This window comes from Benincasa hispida, chromosome 5 (assembly GCF_027475165.1).
Source record: "Benincasa hispida cultivar pf3 chromosome 5, pf3_genome.v1.1, whole genome shotgun sequence".
In the NCBI taxonomy this organism is placed as follows: Eukaryota; Viridiplantae; Streptophyta; class Magnoliopsida; order Cucurbitales; family Cucurbitaceae; genus Benincasa; species Benincasa hispida.
The window spans coordinates 3121981-3146919 of record NC_143482.1 but is presented as its reverse complement, the minus strand read 5'-3'; the positions used below and the strand labels follow the sequence as shown (position 1 = coordinate 3146919).

The 24939-nt window shown below is 36.4% G+C and overlaps 1 protein-coding gene and 1 non-coding gene across 2 annotated transcripts; one reads left to right on the top strand and one right to left on the bottom strand.

The window, feature by feature from the left end:
• Window positions 1-6360: 6360 nt before the first annotated feature.
• LOC120078865 (small nucleolar RNA snoR35) lies at window positions 6361-6440 on the top strand. Its single transcript, XR_005482144.1, has one exon. It is a non-coding gene; the product is annotated as a small nucleolar RNA snoR35 (small nucleolar RNA).
• A 13865-nt stretch (window positions 6441-20305) lies between these two features.
• On the bottom strand, window positions 20306-24165 carry LOC120078489 (26S proteasome regulatory subunit 4 homolog B-like). Its single transcript, XM_039032761.2, has 6 exons — window positions 23573-24165; window positions 22404-22649; window positions 21936-22105; window positions 21649-21865; window positions 21376-21516; window positions 20306-20625 (listed from the first exon to the last, which is right to left on the bottom strand). The coding sequence occupies exons 1-6, from the start codon at window positions 24050-24052 to the stop codon at window positions 20542-20544; spliced, it is 1338 nt and encodes a 445-aa protein (XP_038888689.1). The 5' UTR covers window positions 24053-24165; the 3' UTR covers window positions 20306-20541.
• Between the last annotated feature and the right edge of the window lie 774 nt (window positions 24166-24939).

The window sequence follows — 24939 nt, the reverse complement described above, 5'->3', positions numbered from 1 at the left end:
CTCGTGCATCTGAAATGGTCATCCATTTGTTCGTCCACTTCTGTGGTAAAATTCTTTCTCTATGTTTTTTCCAATATATAATCTTTCTATATATATCATTTTGTTTGCATTTGGGCTAAATGTGTAGTTTATGGATCCATGATTTATTTGTTGGGTTGAATCTAGAAATATATGTATATATTTGTCTATTTGTTGGGCTGATTTTGTCATTGGATGATTATGTATTTGTTGGGTTGAATGTAGAAATATATGTATATGTTTATAAAAATGAAGATTGTTTCACACACACACATATATATATATATATATAATATTTTGTTTGCATTTGGGCTGAATTAAACGTATGATTCATAGATATATTACTTTTTTGCATTGGGCTGAATTGAATGTATGATTCACGGATATATTACTTTGTTTGCATTTAGGTTGAATTAAATGTATGATTGATATATTATTTTGTTTTTATTTGGGCTGATTTAAATGTATAGTTTATGGATTTTAGATTTGGATTGATTTAAATGTATAGTTTATGGATCTTAGATTTTGGCATAGTTTATGGATCTTAGATTTGAGCTATCTAAGGATCTTAGATTTGAGTTATTTAAATGTATAGTTTATGAATCTTAGATTTGGGTTGATTTAAATATATAGTTTATGAATCTTAGATTTGGGCGGATTTAAATGTATAATATTTAGACTTATATGTTGAACATAGAAATTGGATTTTGTTGGATTGACATATTAACATATTTTTTGTCAACTATAATAGTTGAAAAAATTATAATAAATATATGATGTGTTTTGAAGATTTAGTTATTCTTGAACCTGGAAATGATGGAGATAGTGAAATTGACGTTGAAGTTGATGAATTTGGAAACGACAATAGTGGGGAACATGATCTTGAGTTGGTACCATTAGAAATGTTCACCCAAATAGATTGGAAAATGACAAATTCAAGGTGTGAACTAGGGTCTACTTTGGAAGAAAGAAATATAGGTGTAGATAACTGTAGTTTATTGTTTAATACCAAAGAAGATTTACAGCTTACTGTAAAAAAATATTGTGTGACAGAACACTACGAAATTGTTGTAGTGGAATCAAATCAAGATCTTTGGTATGTTAGATGTAAATCATGGAGTGACGGTTGTGCTTGGAAGTTACGGGCATGTCGGCATAGAACTCATGGGATGTTCGAAATCACCAAACTTCCCACAAGTGTTGGAAATGCACAAGCGTTGGAAATAGCGGGGTCACTGATACTACTACAAGTATGGGCTTATGACCGATTTCCAATTATAACACCACAAATCCAGCTATAGGCCTCAGATTATTGTCCACCTAATGCCAGGTATTATTTCATTTATATATTTATTTCGTTACCATTTTAGGTAAGAATATAAATTAATTGTATTTTTTTATAATTTTAGATGGAGTGGTGTATTAGTTGCCTCTGAACAGTCATCAAATATGTTGCTCATATACAGAAAAATATTTGACATGCTGATGCACAATCAAGTAGCAAATATATATATAAATGAATATTTAAAACATTTTAGATGTATACTTATTATTTTTTTTTTGTCAGATTATTTGGACGCCATAAACACAACATATTTGGTCATCCTTACCTGATTATTGTCGTGATGGTGAAGATATCTAGTTGACCGTTAGCCCTCTTATATGCTTCCATATAGTAGAGTGACATCATCTAGATCATGTGTTGAGACAGTTCGGTCTGCGACAAACGATACCTTCATTATCCTATACACTCCCAGCATTACACCATATCAATTTGAGAGGTAAGCACGACCAAAACTGGTGTCAAATCCATGCCGAATATTTATCCTACTAGCATGGACGACATGATCGTTGTGCACAGGGAGAATTAACAAATGGGCCAGCTGTATTAGATGACTACTTTTCTTGGTACAATTCGATCATGTGGCGATTTATCCTAACGACACTTATTATTACTGCATGATAAGAGATTTAAAATAAGACATTTTCCATATATATGATATGAATATTGTTTAATATTTATTTTTTTTATTGTACAAAATAATTTTATCGGTTCAACAATATTCAGTGCAGAACAACTTACCAGAATTGGGTTCAATGTGTCAGCAAACATTGGTCAACATTATTCAACAAACAAGACGACTCAAAACATTGGTCAACATTATTCAACAAACAAGACGACTCAATGTTGCTGACATTGATCGAAGATGTATTCGTCGTAGACGACAACGACAACAGGGTGAACTTAATTTAGAGGGACACGAAGACAAACCCATGAGGGGTAAGGGACAGAGGGTCGTTTTTAAATTTCATGTAAGCTTTCATTTTCAAATTGTAAATTAAAGAACTAATGGTAAATTTTCTTTAATATCATGACATTTTTTTTAATATAAGTGCAAGATATTTTCATTGTAGATTAAATATATAATTAAGTTTAATAATGAAGGAATTTGTGGACCCATTCCTAAAGTTTTAATATTGTTGTACATCTACAATAATAATAATAAAAAAAATAGTCAACACACTTTAAAAAAAAAAAATAAGCAAATCGTGGACCGGGTCTACGAGTTTGCATCTAACCGATCAACCAGTCAGCCGACGTGGTGCTGACTGGATTAAACGGAACTCGTGTATCAGGTACACGAGTTTGTCACATGGCAATCGTATACCCCGTACATGATTTCACTATTCCAATTTTGTCAATAGTTTCCTTAAATAGAAAAAGTTTCTCTCCAACCCTATTTTTGTCATTATATATTAAAAAAATATTATTTTTTAAAATAATTCTAAAATATACTTATTACACATTTGAAGAAAGTGGGAAAATTGACAAAAATGGCCTATTTGGAGTTTGATTTTGTTTTTTTGATCTATTTTTGAAAAACAAGTTTTTTTACCCCTTGAAGATGAAAATTATGTAATCATGGAAAATATTGGTTGTACAATTACTCTTATGCCCCTTATTAAATTATTACTTTCAATTTCAACAACCAACCTATCAAATTAATTCACAAAAAATTCTCCACCTCAAAAATTTATTTTATCCAAAATTAATTGACAAATTTTTTTTACATTCCAACACAAAAAATTGTCCACCAAATTTAATTTGTTTACAACCCCACCAAAAAATTATCTTCACCAAATTATTTCCAGAATGAGAAATCTTTCGTCAAGTCTAAAACTTGTATTTCAAGAAGTTGTAATTTTGTACACTCCGTAAGAAAGTATGTATTTAATTTTGTATGTATTCAATAATTCGATAATTTTTGAAAAATTTGACAAAAATAAATTACCTTTTTGGAGTTTGATTTATGCTTGCTTTGTTGATTATTTATTATTTATTTTTTCCTTTTTTTTTATAATGCTCTGCATTTGATATTTATATTACAAAAATGAAAAAATAGTAATTTTTTTTAAGATACCCGGCTGGACTTCACCGAATATTCACCGAAGCTTCCCAATTTGAGGTTCAGTTGCTAAGCGATCGTTTAGTTCTAGACGTTACACGATGTGAAGAAAAGTTAGACGATCGTATAGCAATGGGCGCTGGCCGTTTTGATGTTGAACGCTATACGATCGTGTACCTGCAGGAGCTAAGCGATGCTTTAAATGCTATACGATAGCACTACGCGATCGTTTAGCTTTGGCGTAGGAACTAAATGATACGTTGGATTTGCTAAACGATGGTACTACACGATCGCTTAGCTACGATGCGTGTTAAGCGATACGATGAAGTGCTACGCGATAGGGTTGAGCGATCATTTAGATGTAGAGCTAAGCGATCGTGGCGTGAGAACTAAACAATACGTTGATTTGCTAAACGATGATACTACACGATCGTTTAGCTCCGATGCGCGTTAAGCGATGCGATGAAGTGCTACACGATAGTGCTGAACGATCGTTTAGATGCAGAGTTAAGCGATCGTGGCGTGGGAACTAAACGATACGTTGGATTTGCTAAACAATGGCACTACATGATCGTTTAGCTATGACGTGCGCTAAGCGATGCGATGAAGTACTACGCGATAATGCTGAGCGATCATTTAAATGTAGAGCTAAGCGATCGTGGCGTGGAAACTAAACGATACGTTAGATTTTCTAAACAATGGCACTACACGATCATTTAGCTACGACGCATGCTAAACGATGCGATGAAGTGTTATGCGATAGCGTTGAGCGATCGTTTAGATGCAGAGCTAAGCGATCGTGGTGTGGGAACTAAACGATACGTTAGATTTGCTAAACAATGACACTACACGATCGTTTAGCTATGACACACGCTAAGCGATGACATGAAAGTGCTAGGCGATGGTGTTAAGCGATCATGTAGTTCTATGCGATAGAGCTAAGCGATGGTACTAAGTGATCATAGTTAAGCGATTGTTTAGCTTCAGCAAACACTGGACGATAGCCTTTAGCGCTACACGATCGGCCTTAGCCTTCAGCGCCACACGATCGGTTCATGAAATAGATAAATTTAAGGACAACACATCATGATCATCAATGCATACTTAAAAAAAAAACAAAAAATTATATATAAATATAAATAAAAAAATGGACCGACCCATACCCAACCAGGTACGGCGCCAGGCGAAAAAACAGAATACCCCTACCCGGTCCAATACCCGATCGGGTCAGGCCGGGCAAAATTCAAGAAACATCCCCTACTCGGTCCAATACCCAGTCGAGTCGGGACCGAGCTGAATTCCCAATAATTCCACGCGTGCCCCCTCTCTACCCGGTGCCCTCCCACTACCCTGTCCAATACCCGACCAGGCCAGGATCGGGCCAAATTCCAGAATATCCACTTACATGGCTTGGTCACGTACCCGGTTCAAGTGCTTTGAAGCCCGGTCGGGTGCCATCTATTCTTACCCGGTTTTGCCCCCTTCCCCCTCGTCCTTTCCTCTCTTTCCCGCCCATACTCGATCGAAATACACATACGACCTGGCCGGTCTACCATCGGGCACAATCTTCCCCAAATCTATCCCAAAGCAACCTCAAACTTGCCTGCCCAGTCACATACCCGGTCACAATGATATGAAACCCGGCCGGGTAAGGACGATTTTTGGAAACGCATTTTAGACTCAAACTTATTGTGAAATGGAGTGAGATTGAGGACTTTTGAAATGGAGAAGAGTGAAAATGGAAAAGAAAATTGAGGGTTTGGAGGGGTTGAGTGAGTTTTGAAATGCGAAGGGTATTAAGGTAATTTTTCTTAATTTTCAAAATTGTGGGGTAAAAAAAACAAACTTTTTAAAAATGGTCCAAAAGTCAAAATCAAAACTTGAAAAAGGTTATTTTTGTCAATTACCCACGAAAGTGATGACTCACTGTAAAAAGAGTTTGAGGCTCTTTGGGGTATTGAGATGATCTAGGATGTGGGGAGTTATGATATTTGGCGAGTTCTGATTTCTAGAGAGTTTTGATCGAGTATGAACGATCAAGTATGATCGAGTATGTTCAAGCACTGAGATGATATATGATACAGGAAGGAAAATGACGGTGAGATAAGAAACAGGTTCCGAAAATGGGCCCACAAATAATTAAAATTGGTGAGATAGGATAATGGGTCTCCAAATACTGAGATAATATAGGATGTGGAAATATACCATCCCATGTTGGGCCCCCAAACAACCCCTCTCACTTTGAACCACTTTCTTGGTACACAAATGAGTGGGATAATACTTTGACTGTGTGGTTGTAATAATCTTTTACATAGTGAAAATTTTCTAAACCGTTTTTTTTCTGGACTTGGAGTTATTCCACATTAACTCTTATGTTCACAAATTTATTGGTTTCTTTTAACTTTTCTGTTATTTTTATGCTTATTCATGTTGTGGGAGATTTTTTTTCCCAACACAAAGGTACTCCACAGATTGGAACATGAGCAGGAAACCCTACTAATCCAAGACTTACCACAAATATAGGGCGGATTACAGCAAAAGAAAGTCACATCTACTGCTTGCGAGTCTGTTGGTCTAAGTTCATCTAAGTTTGTCATCAGGATAGTTGTCGTTATTTCTGTTGAAGACGTTATCGCCACCATTCACACTACCATTGAACATTGCTTAGGAGCGAAAAGTCTCACACGCAAGAGACACACCACCACATCCTTGTTACTGTAACCATCAATTTAAAAGTCAATATACATCAAAGCGTGACCTTAAAAACTCTTTTTCTGTTCAAATTTATCATTGAATTTCTTGAAGCTAGTGCACCTTACATGTTTTGAATATTGAAGCTTCCATGAACATCATGCAACCTCCTCCAGGAAATTGAGACCTCTAAGTTCCATAAATTTGAAAGAAAACTATAGAAACTCTAGGAACGTGCACCCACTAGAGTGATGAAAAACAAGGGAGGCTATACCAGACTAATTAGAAAATGAGGTAGCAAAAGCTCACCTAGTACATATGGAAGATTTGAAGTTGATCCATTAAGAGATGACTGCAAAGAACAAGAGCTCTGGAAATTTACAAACCATGTTTTGATGTCAATTTTACACTTGAATCACAAACCTTTTCAGTAGAATTATAATGCATCAACATAAAAGGGAGAATACGATAAATCATTTGTCACTAAGAATGAATCCATGTGTAATCACCAACTTCTGCATAAATTTACAAGACTGTCAAAATAAGTTAACACAACAAATTAAAGGCATGTGATTATGTAGTTGATTGTTATGAAAATAAGATTAAATCAACCTAGATCAACTAAAATTCAGTGAGAATTAGGGCAAAGATTGGAATTGAATTTCTATGATTGGAAGTATATATATGTGTGTGTATATATATATAAACTACGCCAATTAAAATTGAAATCCTTACTAGACTAGGGGTGTAAAGGAACTCTTATAGAAGAGAACCAATGAGCGGAAGAAAGATCTTTCCAAGCCTATTGTGAAAGAATAAATGCATTCACAAACATACAAGAACAATATGAATCTTAAACAAAATTACAGCATGCTTTCTTAAACAATACAAAAGGAATTGAGAGACAAACCTTTGAATAACTCTTCTTCTGGAAATCTCTCGCTCTCGTGATCAATCGACCAACAATATCTCGCTCTCGTGAGCAATCGTCCAACCAATCGCCTAGCAATCACGAACTGTCTGATCCACGAACTGTAACCCCTCGACACTACCACTCAACAACCTTGGTATTCTCAGAGTGAGAATCCAAGAGGTGTGGACTCTGTGTGAATTTGATAGAGGGAAGGAGGAAGAAAACGATCGAACTACACGATCAAGTAAGTAGGAGAAAGTTTTTGTCTATCGCATAGACTGAGAGTACTTGATCGTATAGTAAATCCCACTCTATCATTGACACCATCGTTTAGTCTCTTGCTAGATCGTTTACACGATCGTTTAGTCTCTCGCTAGATCGTTTAGTCTCTCGTGAGGGCTATCGTATAGTCTCTCATGAGCAAATGATTAGTAATTCTTTAAATGAAGCGATCGTTCAATAAAATGAAATACTTTTCATTTTATTCTTCAGTTATTAAAACTGAACATAACCTCCTACTTGCACGGTTAAAGGAGAAATTAAATAACCAACTAAGCAATTATCTCATAATTGTTTTTATTATAAATAAATATAATAACCAACTTATCATATTATATTTATAACCTATAGTTTTAATATCACATCATATGTAATATTTAAACTATAGTTCTTTTCTCCTTTATTTAATATAAATCATAGTTATATCAAATTCCTTTAATTAATGTATCTCATACATCAAAACAATTATATTACATATAATTGAACCAATTTAATTAAATTATATATAATCAAATTCCCTCTTGTTAATTTGAACACTTCAAACTAACCCAAAAACTGATTCTCAACTTGAATCCATTGAGCTACCAAGGGGACCTCATGGACCTGTAGCTTGAAGTTCCAACGGTACGTGAATAACTAACTAAACTCTTTAATCACAAAATCCACCATCTGTTAACTATTGGGCATTACACTAAAGACCAATAGCTGCACTCTTCTCACTACAAATATATTTATGTGTCCATTGGATATAACCAATTAACAGTACGATAACCTTTCACAGACCGCTCGTAAGTACATCTAGACCAATTTACCGTTTTTTCCTTGTAGTTACATTTAACTTCTTAAGTACCACTGATTTCTCTAATGAGCAATACATCATAGTCCTACTATGAGTGAACACTTCTTGGGCTATGAGAAAGTGTGTGGCGCCACATTGTTTAAGCCCCGGAATCAACCCTTAAAGGAGCAATCTATCCAATTGCCCCTACTTCGAGGAATGACTGAATTTCATCTTGTGTAACTGAGTTCCTAATTCCCCAATCAGTCGAATCTCCAAAGTGGTAGGTTTGAGTTGCCAATCTGGCCACTCGCACCCATGCAAATCAAAGGACCACCCTCATAGGCAGGAGTTTCCAACTTACTCAGGATTAAAGTTATGTTACCTATGGTCATCCTAGTGAAATGAAAGTCTCTATCATGAACGACGTTATATAACGAGACTAAACATTTCGTGGTCCGGTCTTATACAAACTCCTTTGTATAGGACACCCCCGCTGGCATGTCTCCACATGAATGATCAGGATCAGACCATCTATACCACTTTACAACACTTAAGGCATGATCCACTTGTATGTCTCCACATACATGCTTAAGTTACAAAGATAACCAGGGATCTTAGTTTATTGGTTTGTGGTTAATGCAACTAAAATATCCCATATTTCATAAACAACAATAAAGAAAATATCTCATATTATTACATCACAAGCGTTTGTTCATACAGGTGTTTACAAACTACAGAACCCTATGAGATTTAAGGCATTGACCATAACAATCTCCCACTTGTCCTAAAGAGAGTGGGTGTACAAGATAAATACAAGTACAAAACAATAAACTAGGGCACTAAGGCCCAATGTAAAATCTCCCATTTGCCCTAGTCCAGCCGCAGACGGTTCTATAGACCTATGCTCTGTAGGTGATCCTAAAAAACTATAGCCGTGAGAGCCTTTGTAAACGTGTCAGCAACGTTGTGCTCTGAAGCGATCTTTGTGACTATCACGTCCCCTCGATGTACAATTTCACAGATGAGATGATACTTCCGCTCTATATGTTTGTCGCACTTGTGATTCCTATGCTCCCTGGAATTTGCTACAACACCATTATTATCACAATAAAGGGTGATGGGCCTAGACATGTTTAAAACAACTTCCAGATCAGTCAGGAACTTCTTGAGCCAAATGGCCTCCTTAGTAGCTTCACAAGTCGCTATATACTCGGCCTCCATCGTGGAGTCAGCGATTCACCTCTGCTTAGTGCTTTGCCATACTACTACTCCTCCGTTAAAAGTGAACACCGATCCTGAAGTGGATTTTCGGGAATCCTTATCAGTCTGAAAATTAGAGTCCATGTATCCAGTAAGGATCAAATCCTTAGATCTATACACGAACATGTAGTCCCATGTTCTTTGAAGATACTTGAGGATGTTCTTGACGACAGTTCAGTGACCCTGTCCTGGATTAGACTGATATCTACTGACTATCCCCAGAGCATAGCAGATGTCAGGTCTAGTACATAACATCACATACATCAAACTGCCAACGGCAAATGCATAGAGAACCCGTCTCATTTCCTCAACCTCTTGAGGTGTCTTAGGACACAGTTCTTTAGACAATGTAACTTCATGCCGAAAAGGCAGTAGTCCCCTTTTGGAGTTCTGCATCGAGTACTTGATGAACATCTTGTCAATGTACGATGCTTGAGACATTGCTAGCACTTTGTTCTTTCAATCCCGAAAGATCTGAATACCAAGAACAAACCGAGTCTCTCCCAAATCTTTCATTTGGAATTGGGTCATTAGCCAGTTCTTAACTAAAGTCAATAAACCTACATCATTCCTAATGAGTAGGATATTGTCTACAGACAACACTAGAAAAACTACTGAATTGTTGATGATTTTCTTGTAGACACAAGGCTCATCAACGTTTTGGTCAAAATCGTAAGATTTGATCGCAGTATCAAACCTCATGTTCCAAGATCGAGATGCCTGTTTCAGGCCATAAATGAACTGATTCAGTTTACAAACCTTTTGCTCTTGACCTTGGGCTATGAATCCCTCAGGCTGCACCATATAAATGGCCTCCTCAAGATTACAATTCAGAAAGGCAGTCTTGACATCCATTTGTCATATCTCATAGTCATAATATGAGGCAATGGGCAGAAGGATGCAGATAGACTTAAGCATGACAATAGGCGAGAAATTCTCATCATAATCAACTTCATCCACCAGGGTATAACCTTTTGCCACAAGTCTAGCTTTGAAGGTTTGCACCTTCTCATAAGTACTCCGTTTCCTCTTGTAGATCCATTTACAACCAATAGGTTTAACCCTATCAGGTTGATCTACAAGATCCCATACTGAGTTGAAGTACATAGACTCCATTTCGAGATCCATGGCTTTGACCCATTCATCCTGGTCAACATCCTCCATTGCCTTCTGATAAGACAATGGATCCTCACCTCGCCATCGACTACCATAGCCAGGATTTCAGTGAAACTAAAACCCATATAACGAACAAGTGGGTTCGCAACCCTCTCACTACGTCGAGGTTCCCTTAACTCTTGAGGTGGATTGGACCTACCAGATGAACTTCCATCAACAACTTTTGTTGATGTAGCAGGCTCTTCAACAACTCTTGTTGAAGTTTCAGTAATTTCATTGGAAAGTTCACGCAACACGATTTTACTACGTGGACCGTGCTCTCTCATATGATCCTTCTCAAGGAAGGTATTGTTTGTTGACACAAACACCTTGTTTTCCTTAGGATCATAAAAGTAACCCCCTCGTGTAATTTTAGGGTAGCCTATAAATAGGCACAGCCTCGAACATGGTTCCAGTTTCTTAAGATTAGCCTCAAGCACATGTGCTTGGCAACCTCAGATGCAGAAGTGACACAAGCTAGCTTTACACCTGTTCCACAACTTCAAAGGTGCTCTGGAAACACTCTTGGAAGGAACACAGTAGAGGATATAAGATGCAGTCTCCACTGCAAAACCCCAAAACGAGTCCGATAAGGAAGCGTACTGATCATTGACCGAACCATGTCCAATAGGGTTCTATTTCTCCTCTCCGATATACCATTCTGCTGAGGTGTACTAGGTGTCGAGAGTTGGGAAATGATTCTATATTCTATCATATAGTTTTGGATCTCAGAATCCAAAAACTCTCCACCTCGATCTGATCGAAGTGTTTTAATCCATTTATCCAATGCGTTTTCAACTTCAACCTTGAACTCTTTGATCCTTTCAAAGGATTTTGACTTTCGTTGCATCAAATAAACATACCCATACCGGGAGTAATCATCAGTAAAAATGATGAAATACTCATAACCTCCCCTGGCTCACACATTCATCAGACCACAAAGTTTTGAATGCATTAACTCTAGAGGCTCTTTGGCTCGATAACCTTTTCCAGTACAAGGTCTTTTAGTCATCTTGCCTTTAAGGCATGACTCGCACGCAAGTAAATAATTTTCCTCTAACTTGCTTAGAAGTCCATTCTTCACCAATCTTTCAATCCTATTGAGATTGATGTGCCCTAATTAAAGGCGCCAAAGTTGGGACTTTTTCTTAGGAGAAACCTTAAGTCGTTTATTTTGAGTTATGACAGTTTTAAATATTTCTATGTTATGGAGGGAATTTGTTGCTAACGACTTTAGCACATACAAATTATTTTCTAATTTTGCTGAACAAATCTCAACACCATTTTTCAGAATAAACACTTTATTCACTGAAAAGTTGAGAGTATATTTACATTCAATCAAACACTTTAAAGAAATTAAGTTTTTCTTTAACTCGGGAACAATATATACATCATTCAAAATGATAAATTTATTCTGTAAAGTCAACTGGAGCCCTTCCACTACCACAATTGAGATGACGTGCCCGGTGCCTACTCGCATCGTCATCTCACCAGCTTCAAGCTGCCACCAGAATCTAATCCACTGAAAAGAAGAACAAACATGATTAGTGGCCCTAGAGTTTATGATCCAGACAGAATCATCATTCTCCACTAAACAAGTTTCCAAAACTAGTAAATCATATTTACCTTGTTTTGCCTTGGTCTTAACCTTCTTTTTCTCCTTCAACCAGCAAGGACAGTTCCACTTCCAGTGCCCATCCTGGTTGCAATGGAAACATTTTCCTTTTTCAACCGGCGCTGGTCACCTACCCATTGTACTGTAGGTTGTGGGTTAGCAGGTGCCTTCTCTTTCCCCTTACCACCCTCATTCTTCTTCCATTTGGTAGTGTTAGAAGTAGAAGGTGCAGAATTAATTCCTAAAGTCGAACCTTATGGAAATTTTTTGATGATGAAGCAACATTTACCTCACCAACCTTCTTCTCCTTGCTTTTCAACAAAGATTGGAATGTTTGCAACTCATTAAGGAGATTTGTAAGGGTATAATCAACTTTGTTTAGCACAACATTGTTGCCAAAGTGCAAGAAGCTTTCTAGCGATGAGGGCAGAATTATGCTACCCTGGCTACCCTCATCGATACGGGACCCATTCATCTCCGCCACATTGAAGTGGACCATTATGTTCATAATGTGTTCTTGAACAGATTTACCCTCCTTCATTTTGGAGTTGAAGATGCATTTCAGAGCTTCATGCTTGAGCTGTCCTGACGGTTGTCTGAACATTCCTCGCAGGGACTCCATGATCTCATGCACAGAGACCATAGGCTCATGCTTCTTGACCAAAACGTCATTCAGACTGGCCAAGATATAAGTTTGGGCCTTCTCGTTTGTCCGTGTCCATTTCTCATATGCCTCTCGAACATTTTGAGCGGCAGTTTGGGTCAAAATAGGAGGACACTCCTCCATATGGACGAACCTAAGGTCATCGATGATCAGTATGGTAATAATCGTGTTTTTCCAACTAACATAGTTTTCACCAGTCAATTTATCGGCACTTAATAGAGCTAATTTGGCTGTAGCCATTTTAAAGTTGCTGAAAAAAAAACATGAAAAAACTTAATAAGTCTATGCATTACCACTTTTAATACCAATTTAGTTTTAGCAAAATGGTTCTTATATACCCTAAGTAAAATGACATCTATTTTGCAATTATTTCCCAGCGAGGCAGGACAAAAGTCACCAGTGGGGTGATCAAGTGCTTCTTCACTGGGATGAGACATTCTCAACCATTAGATAGAAATAACTCTTGTAACTGACTCTAACAATCACCATTTCTCGGTCCAGAACTACCTTTAACAATTCTGCATAAGTGTAACCCTTCATTTTAGACCCTAGAATCCCACCCTAATGCACCCACCTTAGGGAAAAAGCATATTAGGATAAAAGACTAAAGTGTCCTTATCCTATACAGGAAATGAGATAAAGAGTCGTACGAAACTACCATCCTTTAGGGGGACACTCCTAGCGGGCCTCGAGGCGATGTAGAAAATGTTATCTAACCTAATGAGAGAGACCATGGGATATGTTGTCACACATCCCGCTCCCACTTACTATGAATATTTTCTCTGTTCACCATGGTATTGGCCTACCCAAACACCATCCTTTAGAGGGACACTCCCAGGGTGTCACGAAGTCGAGGATAGATCTCATGGTGTGAACATTAGGGAGAAACGTGAAGAAGTTTAAGTGAAGTATCATATACCTCAAGTACCTTCCACTGAATGTTGTACCTAGGGATTCATTAACTTAGACAATTCGACTATTGATTTTATCTAAGTGCGATTTGATTTGCTCAAAAAATAACTCTTGCTTTTGATAATTAAATAAGTTTGAATCAAGTCCCATTAAACACTTTAACGAACTATCATCAAATTTGCATGCATACATCAAATCTATCTAATTCACCTTTCCAGGTAGGTTCCCAGGTAGAGGTGTTCCATTTTCGTCAGCTTAAGTACCTCAGCCTAGACAAAACTCGCCTTAGACAAAAGGTCCATTATAGATAGATTTGGTACATATTTAATCTTTTATTAGTCAATTTAATCCTATTAAACTTATTAAAAGATTAGCTTTTCTAATCTCATTAGAACCGTGATCTTAGGTCTATCTCCATCAAATTTTAAAACTCTTTTAAAACATGATTCAAGCCTAAGTTTGCATGCATGTCTTTCTTATTGATTTTAGTTCTAATTTCCATTATAACACTTATAAAAGGAAACAACCAAAATCATTCACATTGCTAAGCTAGACTAGGTATTTATAACTCTTATAAATTTAACCTATGTGTCATGCTTCATGCAATATCCATTCATTACTATATATAACTCTTATATAAAAAGTAATGAACTAAGCATACATGCTTCCATACATCCTTATACTATAACATTTATAATATAAAGATGATGCATGAATATGCTTAATGCATGCATAAATATAACTCTTATATTATACGATGCATGAGCATACTCTTAAGTAATTTAATCATGCAAACTACTATATCATAACTCAATATAGAGATGATACATGACCAATGCATAACCTATAGTGGGATTTAAAACTATATGACATATCATTTAAACATACATCTCATGTATATTCACTAAAATTAATGGACCGGGATGATTAGCCTAAAAATATCGAAAATAAATCTATCTATTACATTAAACCATCGAGTAAACCAGATCAACAAGCGACCCGAGTCTTGAACCGTCCCAGCGAAGCCATGCTTCCTAATCGTCTAGTAAAATTGGTCGAGTAACCACGATTGTGTAGTAATGATTGAGTACCTTTGACTATGCGATGAAGCATGAAGGCCACTCAATTGTGCAACGCACCAACTTTAAATGCAAGCTTAAACGATCATGTAGACGGCTACTATGCTATGAAGCATGATCATCTAGACGATCGAAGAGCAAGCGCTAAGTAACACTTACCGAGCGATCGTGTAGCCAGTGTCTATGCGATGAAGCATGCTGGCCTACACGATCGTTCAGTGCGCACGCATACCATGCAACGAGTATCCCATACTTAATGATTGTTTACCTCCATCATTTACACGATCTGATTAACTCTTGGTCTTCTTCTTCCTCGAAGTAAAATGCATCTCCATGCCTTACGAGCGACTCAAACATACTCAAACTCTTTGAATTACAAACTTGATAGCAAGTTAATATTTCCAAAAACATAGGGGCCCTTATAATTAACTTTGAAATGTAAAAGAATTTATTAACCAGAGGCAATCATCCCAGAAACTCTATTAATCCACATCCACAGATACATTTAACATTTAAACATAATGTAGACATGCTTAACACCTACCAAGAATGTAAATGCAATTCTGTACAGTAATGAATTTGGAATATCAGAACCTAGCTCTGACACCAATTAAAGGAACTCTTATAGAAGAGGACCAGTGAGTGGAAGTAAGATCTTTCCAAGCCCATTGTGAAAGAATAAACGCATTCACAAACATACAAGAACAATTATGCATCTTAAACAAAATTACAACATGCTTTCTTAAATAATACAAAAGGAATTGAGAGACATACCTTTGAAGAACTCTTCTTCTGGAAATCTCCGGCTCTTGTGATCAATCGACCAAAAATATCTAGCTTTCGTGAGCAATCGTCCAACCAATCGTTTAGCAATCACGAACTATCTGATCCACGAACAGTAACCCCTCGACACTACCACTCGGAAACCTTGGTATTCTCGGAGTGAGAATCCAGAAGGTATGGGCTCTGTGTGAATTTGGTAGAGGGAAGGAGGAAGAAAACGATCGAACTACACGATCAAGTAAGTGGGAGAAAGTTTTTGTCTATCGCATACACTGAGAGTACTTGATCGTTTAATAAATTTTGCTATATCGTTTATACCATCGTTTAGTCTTCGCTAGATCGTTTACACGATCGTTTAGTCTCTCGTTAGATCTTTTAGTCTCTTGTGAGAGCTATCGTATAGTCTGATCAAACGATTAGTAATTCACTAAATGAAGTGATCGTTCAATAAAATGAAAATACTTTTCATTTTATTCTTCCGATTAAAACTGAACATAACCTCTCACTTGCACGGTTAAAGGAGAAATTAAATAACCAACAAAACAATTATCTCATAATTTTTTTTTATTATAAATAAATATAATAACCAACTTATCATATTATATTTATAACCTATAGTTTTAATATCACATCATATGTAATAATTAAACCATAGTTCTTTTCTTCTTTATTTAATATAAATCATATTTATATCAAATTCCTTCAATTAATGTATCTCATACATCAAAACATTTATATCACATATAATTGAACCAATTTAATTATATCATATATAATCAAATTCCCTCTTGTTAATTTGAACACTTCAAACTAACCCAACAACTGATTCTCAACTTGAATCCATTGAGCTACCAAGGGAACCTTATGGACCTGTAGCTTGAAACTCCAACGATACGTGAATAACTGACTAAACTCTTTAATCACAAAATCCACCGTTCGTTAATTGCAGGGCACTCCACTAAAGATCGACAGCTACACTCTTCTCAGTACAGATATATTTCTATATCCATTGGATATAACCAATTAACAGTACGATATCCGTTCGCAGATCGCTCGTAAGTACAATTGGGCCAATTTACCATTTTGCCCTTATAGTTACATCTAACTTCTTAAGTACCACTGATTCCTTTAATTAACAATACATCATAGTCCTACTATAAGTGAACACCTATCGGGCCATGAGAAAGTGTGTGGCGCCACATTGTTCAAGCCCTGAAATCAGCTCTTAAGGGAGCAATCTATCTACTTATCTCTGCTTCGGGGAAGGAGTGAATTCCATTTTGTGTAGCTTAGTTCCCAACTCCCCAATCAGACGAATCCCCAAAGTGGTAGGTTTGAGTCGGCAATCTGGCCACTCACACCCATGCAAATCAAAGAACCGCCCTCATAGGCAGGAGTTCCCAACTCACTCAGGATTAAGGTCATGTTATCTATGGTCATCCTAGTAAAATGAAAGTCTCTGTCATGAACGACGTTATATAACGAGACTAAACATTTCGTGGTCCTGTCTTATATAAACTCCTTTGTATAGGACACACCCACTCGCATGTCTCCACATAAATGACCAGGATCAGACCATCTGTAGCACTTTATAACACTTAAGGCATGATCCACTTGTATGTCTCCACTTACATACTTAAGTTAGAACGATAACTAGGGATCTTAGTTTATTGGTTTGTGGTTAATTCAACTAAAATATCCCATATTTCATAAAAAACAGTGAAGAAAATATCTCATATTATTATATCACAAGCGTTTGTTCATACAGGTGTTTACAAACTACAGGACCCTACGAGATTTAGGGCATCAATCCCAACAGGGTGTTCATGGGTTGGGTTGAAAGACTTTTTAGACCCAACTCAATTGTTTGGGTTGTAAATTTTTTCAACCCAAATAACTTTTATTAAAAAATAAACTCAACCCAACCCAACCCAACCATGAAATATTTGGGTTGGATTGGTTCAGGTTAATTAAGTCATTTATTTAAAATTTTTTTATAAAAAGAAGCAAAACGTAAATATGTAAAAGTCTAATTTAATAATTTTCATATATTGAATTAAGATTAACAACTCAATTTCAATTTACATAGTGAAAATTTTCTTTCTAAAGTGTAAAGAAACTACTTTTAAGAGTTGTTGAAGAATAAATTATTCAAAAAATATTAGAATTAAATAAAATTAAAATCAATATATGTATAAATAATTGTATTATAAGTAATAAAAAATATATTTTAAAGTAATAATAAATTCGGGTTGGTTTGGGTTATATTGGGTGAACCCATAAACCAACCCAACCCATAAAATTTCAAAATGGGTACCTTGGAAAAGATGATAAGGGGAAAGAAGCAACTGAAACTAAAAGAGGAGAGAAACGGGTGGTTGTGGAATCGCCACTGAATGGCAGGTGTTGGGCTGTGAACCGAAGACTGAAGAGAAGAGAGTGAAAGTGAGAAGGAGGCGTGCGACTGGGAAGTCGAGTGCCAAAAGTTTTAAAGAATTTCTCGATACTTCTTTAGGCCAGAATTCGGCAGCACAACCAAAACTGTAGGGCTTTTCTTTTTGTCCTAAAAGTTTGAATCTTGTTGTATGCTGGTCCTCATATTTTTAAAGTCGTCTGTTTCGATCCCTAAACTTTTAGAAAATTATTTATTTTGGCCATTGTTATTGGTAAAATGTGTGAGGTTGCATGTATTTTTTAGATGTCTAGGATTTAAGCACACTTAAATATGGAGAATCACAATCACAATCAATCACTTAACATTCCTTCTTTGTTATACAACTATCTTTCATGGCTATTGTATAATTTAGGAAATGGAGAACTTTTCTCAAAGTGTCATAAGCATCTTTATTTTCTCTTTTTCTTTTCCTTTGAATCCACCCATTTTTCGTGTAACTAGACCAAGTCTCGTTTTTCTGAATCATTTCGATAAAAAAAGAAGTTACGTGTTGTTCTTCACTTTATTATGTTCTGAAAACTTTTTAATTCAAGAATAAAACAATTCATGACAATGTAAAATAAACGGTATCTCACACAAAATAAGGAAGGAATTGGGAAGAAGAGCAAAAATGTACCTCAATAAATTGTAGAAATATCTCAAACTTGAGGATATAACAAAATACTCAAAATCTATATAAGGATGAAATTGCATCTAGGATGTGTTGAGTAAGATGAAAGTTATGTAGAAGATTAAGAATCAACGTGCCAAAATAGTGAACAACCAAAATCTTAAAAACAAAATGACTTTTGAGGATGAAATTGTGCCTAGGATGTGTTGAGCAAGATGAAAGTTATGTAGATATGATCAAGAATCAATGTGCCAAAGTAGTGAAGGACTAAAATCTTGAAAACAATTGGCTTTTGAGGATGAAATTGTGTGGGTTGAGAAGATGAAAGTTATAAGGAAAACCAATAATCAACATGCCAAAATAATGAACGATCAAAATCTTGAAAACAAAATGACTTTTGAGCCCCTTATAGAAAATCGATTTACCCTCTAATTTAAAATTGAAACCATACATTTTTTAGGGTGGCTAACTTAGTCACTTCATCATTCTGTTAAAGAGTTAACAAAATTTTGACAACAAGAACCAAAGTAAGCATGTTTTAAAAGTTTAGAGACTAAAACGAATATTTTTAAAAACTTAGGACCAAAATAGAATAAGATCGTCATTAATAATTATAGTTTATCAAATCCAAAAGCTATGAGTAGTCTGTATTTTCCATTACTTAGAGAAATTGTACTCTCAAACATCTGTTTGCCCCATTATAGTTTTCATGAACAAATCAATGTGAATGTGATCAATACTTATAGTTAAAAGCATTGTTTTAAGTTGGTTAGGAACTTGATAAAGCTATGGAAGATGCAACATTTCACATTTTCAACATGCCGAAGTGTTGACAAATATTTTTGTTCATCTATGACTTACAACACTATCTTTGTGAGCATGCCGGACAAATATTTTTGTTTGCTCTAAGCATTTGTTCTCTCTGTTGGTTAAATATCATCCATCATTTGGCTCCTAGCTCCAAATGGTAATAGATGGAGGTGGAGGGAAACAATTTCCCAAGACATGTATAAGTATAATCAATGGGACATTTCTGTCCCCTTGGCATAATGATCAGCTCAGCAGATGCTTGCAATGAATCCTTTTGAGGATCAATCCAACACTTGTGTGTTTAACGATTCGTATGACTCCATGTACTATGTAGCAAGTCGTGTTTTGACAAAAAGACTTGTGATTAAATTAACAAACTGAAAATTGAAGGTTTTAGATCACAAAATCAACATCGTTATTATCACGATGAATCAGACTAATTTCAGTTGAGAAAGAAATGTATAATTTTTCATGATCAGAATTAGTATCTATCAACCAATCAAATACAAAGTTCTTTTTGACAATACGTTAGATGGAAGAATCGAATCTCTGACTTCTAAATTGATACTACAAACATTATATCATTTGAACTATACTTTTTTTGGCAACCAAATAGAAAATCGAGGATTAGACAATTTGGTGAATAAGATGAGGAAACTAGGATATTGGAGATCTAACCATTTTCTAAACATAATTTAACTATGTTAGGACAAAAAATTATCAAAGAGTTCTTTCAACAATGTTTGACCCCTTTTGAATTATCTATTTCTCTTTTAGACAGACATCCGTGTCTAAATCTTTTTCTGTAATTATTCGATAGGTCTTATTTCACTTGTTTTGAGATTCGTGATAGAGAAAGAAGAATAGAATTCATTGGAGGAGAAATTTCTGATTATCTTCAAAATTGATGCTATCAAGTTCTAAACAATGAATAGAAGAGTTTGGTGAACAAAGGAAATACATATCCAACAAAGGCTGCTAACAAATTAGCTTCAGAATGGAAAACACATATATATAGATTAAAATCTGAGAACAGAGAGTATTTCCAACTCCAAAATGTGAGATGACATTTCTTTGAGTAGTTTCAAGCACACTATCGATAATCTTCATCACATATATAAGCCTTCTGGCACGCCTTCTTTCTTCTTATACATAACCTTCTCCTTTGCCTTCTTGAAGTCGGCATGTGTGACCTGAAGCAAAATACAACATAAAAAGAACCTAAGCTACATTTCACGGTCATTCAATCAACTCCAAGCGTAACAATACACAAAATGGACTTGGGATGAACTGTTCAATTCCCCACTCTATCCGTATTATAAATTTCGATACTTCATCGCAAAACGAATATGAAATGTAATCCCCACCTTAGAGCAAGACTAAGACAACATCCATATGGATCTGAAACTCCAAATACATGACACTCATCTAACGAAACAGCAGAAAAGCCAAGACGTTAGGGTCCCAGATAACTGGTAGTAGGAGATCCAGATGGGAGAACAAATGCCTCAAAAACAAGTTCAAGTGGGAAATGGAGAGATTTCACAAGGAAAACCCTAATGGAATTCTCCAAAAAGAGTATTTGCTGTAGCACAACTATGACTTGAGACACTTCCATTTCACACTGAGAGGAAGGCAATCTTAAAGGCCGCGCAAAGAAATTCTCCATGAAAACACAGCAAAGACGAATGAACAATGAAATACAACAACAAAGAACAAACCCTAGAAAATGAAGTAGACATGAGGGCTGTGACAAACAGAGAACCCCTAGATTTCAATACTTCAAGATGTTTGGTAGTCCAAAAACTTGGAGCTTAATCACCGGTGCTTAAAGATCTCAAAGTATTTTTAAGCCTACTTCAACAGACCCTTCAAAAGCTATGTTAATCGGTGGAAAAGTTTTCTCGCATCAAAATTCATTTAGGAACTAGGGGCACTCTTACCTTCATACGTCGTTCTCTCAAAGCAAGCAGCCCAGCTTCAGTACATATGGCCTTTATATCAGCACCAGAGAATTCATCTTTGGTCATTACAAATTCCTCTAAGTTGACATCATCTGCCAATGTCATCCTTGACGTGTGAATCTGCAAATCAGAGTCGTCAAGTTGTTAGACAAAGATGAAACACCTTTAAATATCTAATCAAACCGAACTATAAAATGGTATAAGTTAATGCACAGCTTCCAAATTAACAAGGCTTTCAATTGAAAACTAGACCTGAAAAATGCGCCTCCTGGTTTTTATGTCAGGCAATGGAAACTCAATCTTCCTATCTATTCGGCCTGGTCGAAGCAAAGCTGGATCAAGACTTTCGATTCGATTTGTAGCAAGTATCACTTTAACATCTCCTCTTGAATCAAAACCATCCAATTGGTTCAGTAATTCCAACATTGTCCTTTGGATCTCACGTTCACCTCCAGAGTGAGCATCATACCTGCATGTAGAGAGTATGAATTAGATACGACAGTCTTCTTCAGTTCGAATAAGAATGTAAAACAACTGACCTCTTTGTGCCGACAGCATCAATCTCATCAATAAAAACAATGGAAGGTGAGAGATCATCAGCAACCCTGAAGAGTTCCCTCACTAACTTCGGACCATCTCCCAAGTATTTCTGAATGAGTTCACTCCCAACCACACGCAAGAACGTGGCTGAAGTTGAGTTTGCCACTGCCTAAACGAGAGAAAATACAGTTTACAAAGTGAAAGAAACATTTTACCTATACTTTTTTTAATAGAAACAAGCCTCAAATTTATCATCACTGACTGAAACATTTTACCTATAATACTATCTTTTTAGATAGCTTCTAACTTAAAAAGTTATCTTAAAGTTGAAGAGAGAACCTAAAAAAGCTATCCAAGTGATTTAAAATTTAAATAACGAGACTTCAACTTCAAACAGGGTAAGTTATAAATCTACAGAATGAGTGGACAGCAAAGTTTTGAAGGGGGAAACAAGATTAAACAATCACCTTTGCAAGCAAAGTCTTGCCTGTTCCCGGCTCCCCATACAGTATCACACCTTTAGGAGGCCTAATACCTATGTCCTCATATAACTCAGGATGAGTCAATGGCAACTCAACAGCTTCTTTAATCTCTTGTATTTGAGCATCCAATCCACCAATATCAGCATATGACTCTAAAGGGGCCTTCTCAACTTTCATCACAGACACCATTGGATCAACCTCATCTTGAAGAAGTCCAACAACGGAAAGTACCTATAAAACAAACGATAGTAAGCAAAATGATCAACCAGTGTCTTGATGATACTCTGAAAAAACAAACTAAAAAGACTTTGCCCAAAAAAGCATCAACTCTACTAGCTGTGCATTTTCCATCACATATATCCAACTACAACACTTCTGGCATGTCTGCAATTTTTTCATGCTCAAAAGCACTTTGAAACATGCGATCAATCATTCAAAATCAGTTTCATGTTTTTATTTTAACACTTTTAAATGATTTCATACAATCAAAACTGAAATTAGAGTTCCAAGTGTATACAAACCATCAGGCATGTTGGGAGTGATTTTACAAATGACAAAAGTGATTCTCACCATTTCAAAATCACTCCCAACACATGCTGTTCAAAGTTTAAAGATAAGCATTATAGTTCATACAAGAGCTCAACAATATCAAAATTATACATAAAAGTAGATAGGTGACTTGAATATAAGTTCTCTGGACAACTTTAGTACTAAAAAGTTCTAATTGCCAGTCTCAATCTACATATTTTTGACAAAAGAGAAGCACCCCAAAGAAAAACCAGCATTTTAGCTTCCACGACAGTTGGGTAAGTGGTAATATATAAATCGCAGTAACATGTAATGGAACATTATATGAACTGAGCCCGGATTGCTAGACTTGGGATACCATCCACATTTGAAGCCATTCCCACGTTCTTCTACTCGAAAAACAAATCTAAAAAATTCAAATGCCTACCTCATCATGTACCCACCCAAACTAGAAGCAAGTCCCTAAAATTCCAAAGCAAACTACCCAAGCTTTTAACTAGCAGAATCATACAACCCAACACACCAAAAGGGAATAGACTCAACTTCAACACAAAATCAAACGCCAAGAAGAAGTTAACAAGAGAAAATTCAACAAAATATTCAAATAGAAACTAAAAGCACTATACCTTATTATGCATCAAAATTGCACACCCAGGCTCAAGCTGATCTTTATCGACAAAAGACATAATACCAACGTAATACTCCGGTCCAACAGAAGAGGAAACGATGGCATGATTCTCATCAATCAACTCCTCCAAATTCCCAACACTCATGGGAGATCCTCTCAGATCATCGACCTTAGAGCGATCCTCCTCCGCCTTCTCCTCCTGCGGCTTAAGGCGCTCCTGATTAGTGACAAATTCCTCCTCCATTAACAGGTAATCCTTCACACGTTCGAGCTTCAGAAGCCTCAGCCTGCACTTCGTGAGAGGCGTAACCGTCGGGAGTCGAGCAGCCGCCTCCGGACCTTTCTGCTTCCGCTGCTTGCGGCCAACTCGAGTCGGCGGCGCCGCCGGTTCATACTTCTTGTCTTTCTTTTTATCGGCGTCGGATTTCCGGTCGCCGGGGGCTTGCCGGTTCAGACCTCCTGGAGTTCCCTGACCCATTTTTTCCAATCCTAAAGACAGATTCCGAGAAATGGCTCCCGATTGAAGCTAATATTCAGTCCGCCGGTGACCCATCGAACAAGAAAAGAATCGCTGTGTTTTGATTTAGGCTTGGGCCTTTACCTAAATTTCTCTCTTTAATTGGGCTTAGAACTGTACTTGTCTGGGCCTTGTCTTTTGTACTGGCTTGGGCCAACACTTTGACTGTTCACCTTAAATTGGGCTTGTGAGGTCTAGAGAACGAGAAAAAGATCACTCAGCCTGGGTTTCCACTTAAAGGGTTTAATGACAAAATATAATGGTGTGTTTTGAAAAATGGGAAAATATTTTTGTTATTAAAAAAATGAAAACACATGTAATATTTTAAGATCAAATCGAATTTACTAAATGACTAAAATTTCCTTGTTGATGCAAAAATTTGAATAGGTAAATTGACATGATCTCTTGGTAGCAGTAACTATAAATTTGTATTTCGGGGAGGAAGATCACCTGTAAATTAGCAAAAACTACACAATAATGTGATGTAGGCTACGCACATTTTGATGCTTTAAAGTTTGAAGATTCAACATAATAGAGTTATTTATAGAGAGTTCACTTATCTTTTTTTTTTCCTCCTTGTTTATAGAGTTGGGTTGTCAAATCCTTCTCTCTTTAGAATTTTCCCCTAAATCTCTAGATATTATCTTTTCTTTTAGGCAACATTTTGCGAATAAGGCCTAACTAGGTGGCCTCCGGTGAATGAGTCGAATTGGCTTTGGGCCAAGTCAACCCTCATCATGCATAGGATGCACGACATGTTGAGTTCCACCTCGGCCTTGATTGAGGTCGACCGGGCTATAGTCCTTTCTTTAAGCTTGTTTCGTCCTTTTGGCCCGATTGTTTGTCCA

Coding starts and splice junctions, on each gene's coding strand:
- LOC120078489 (XM_039032761.2), bottom strand. CDS start 24,052: ATGGGTCAGGGAACTCCAGGAGGTCTGAACCGGCAAGCCCCCGGCGAC. Junction 21,866..21,935: donor GATGCTGTCGGCACAAAGAG/GTCAGTTGTTTT, acceptor CTCTACATGCAG/GTATGATGCTCACTCTGGAG. Junction 21,517..21,648: donor CCAGGAGGCGCATTTTTCAG/GTCTAGTTTTCA, acceptor TCTGATTTGCAG/ATTCACACGTCAAGGATGAC.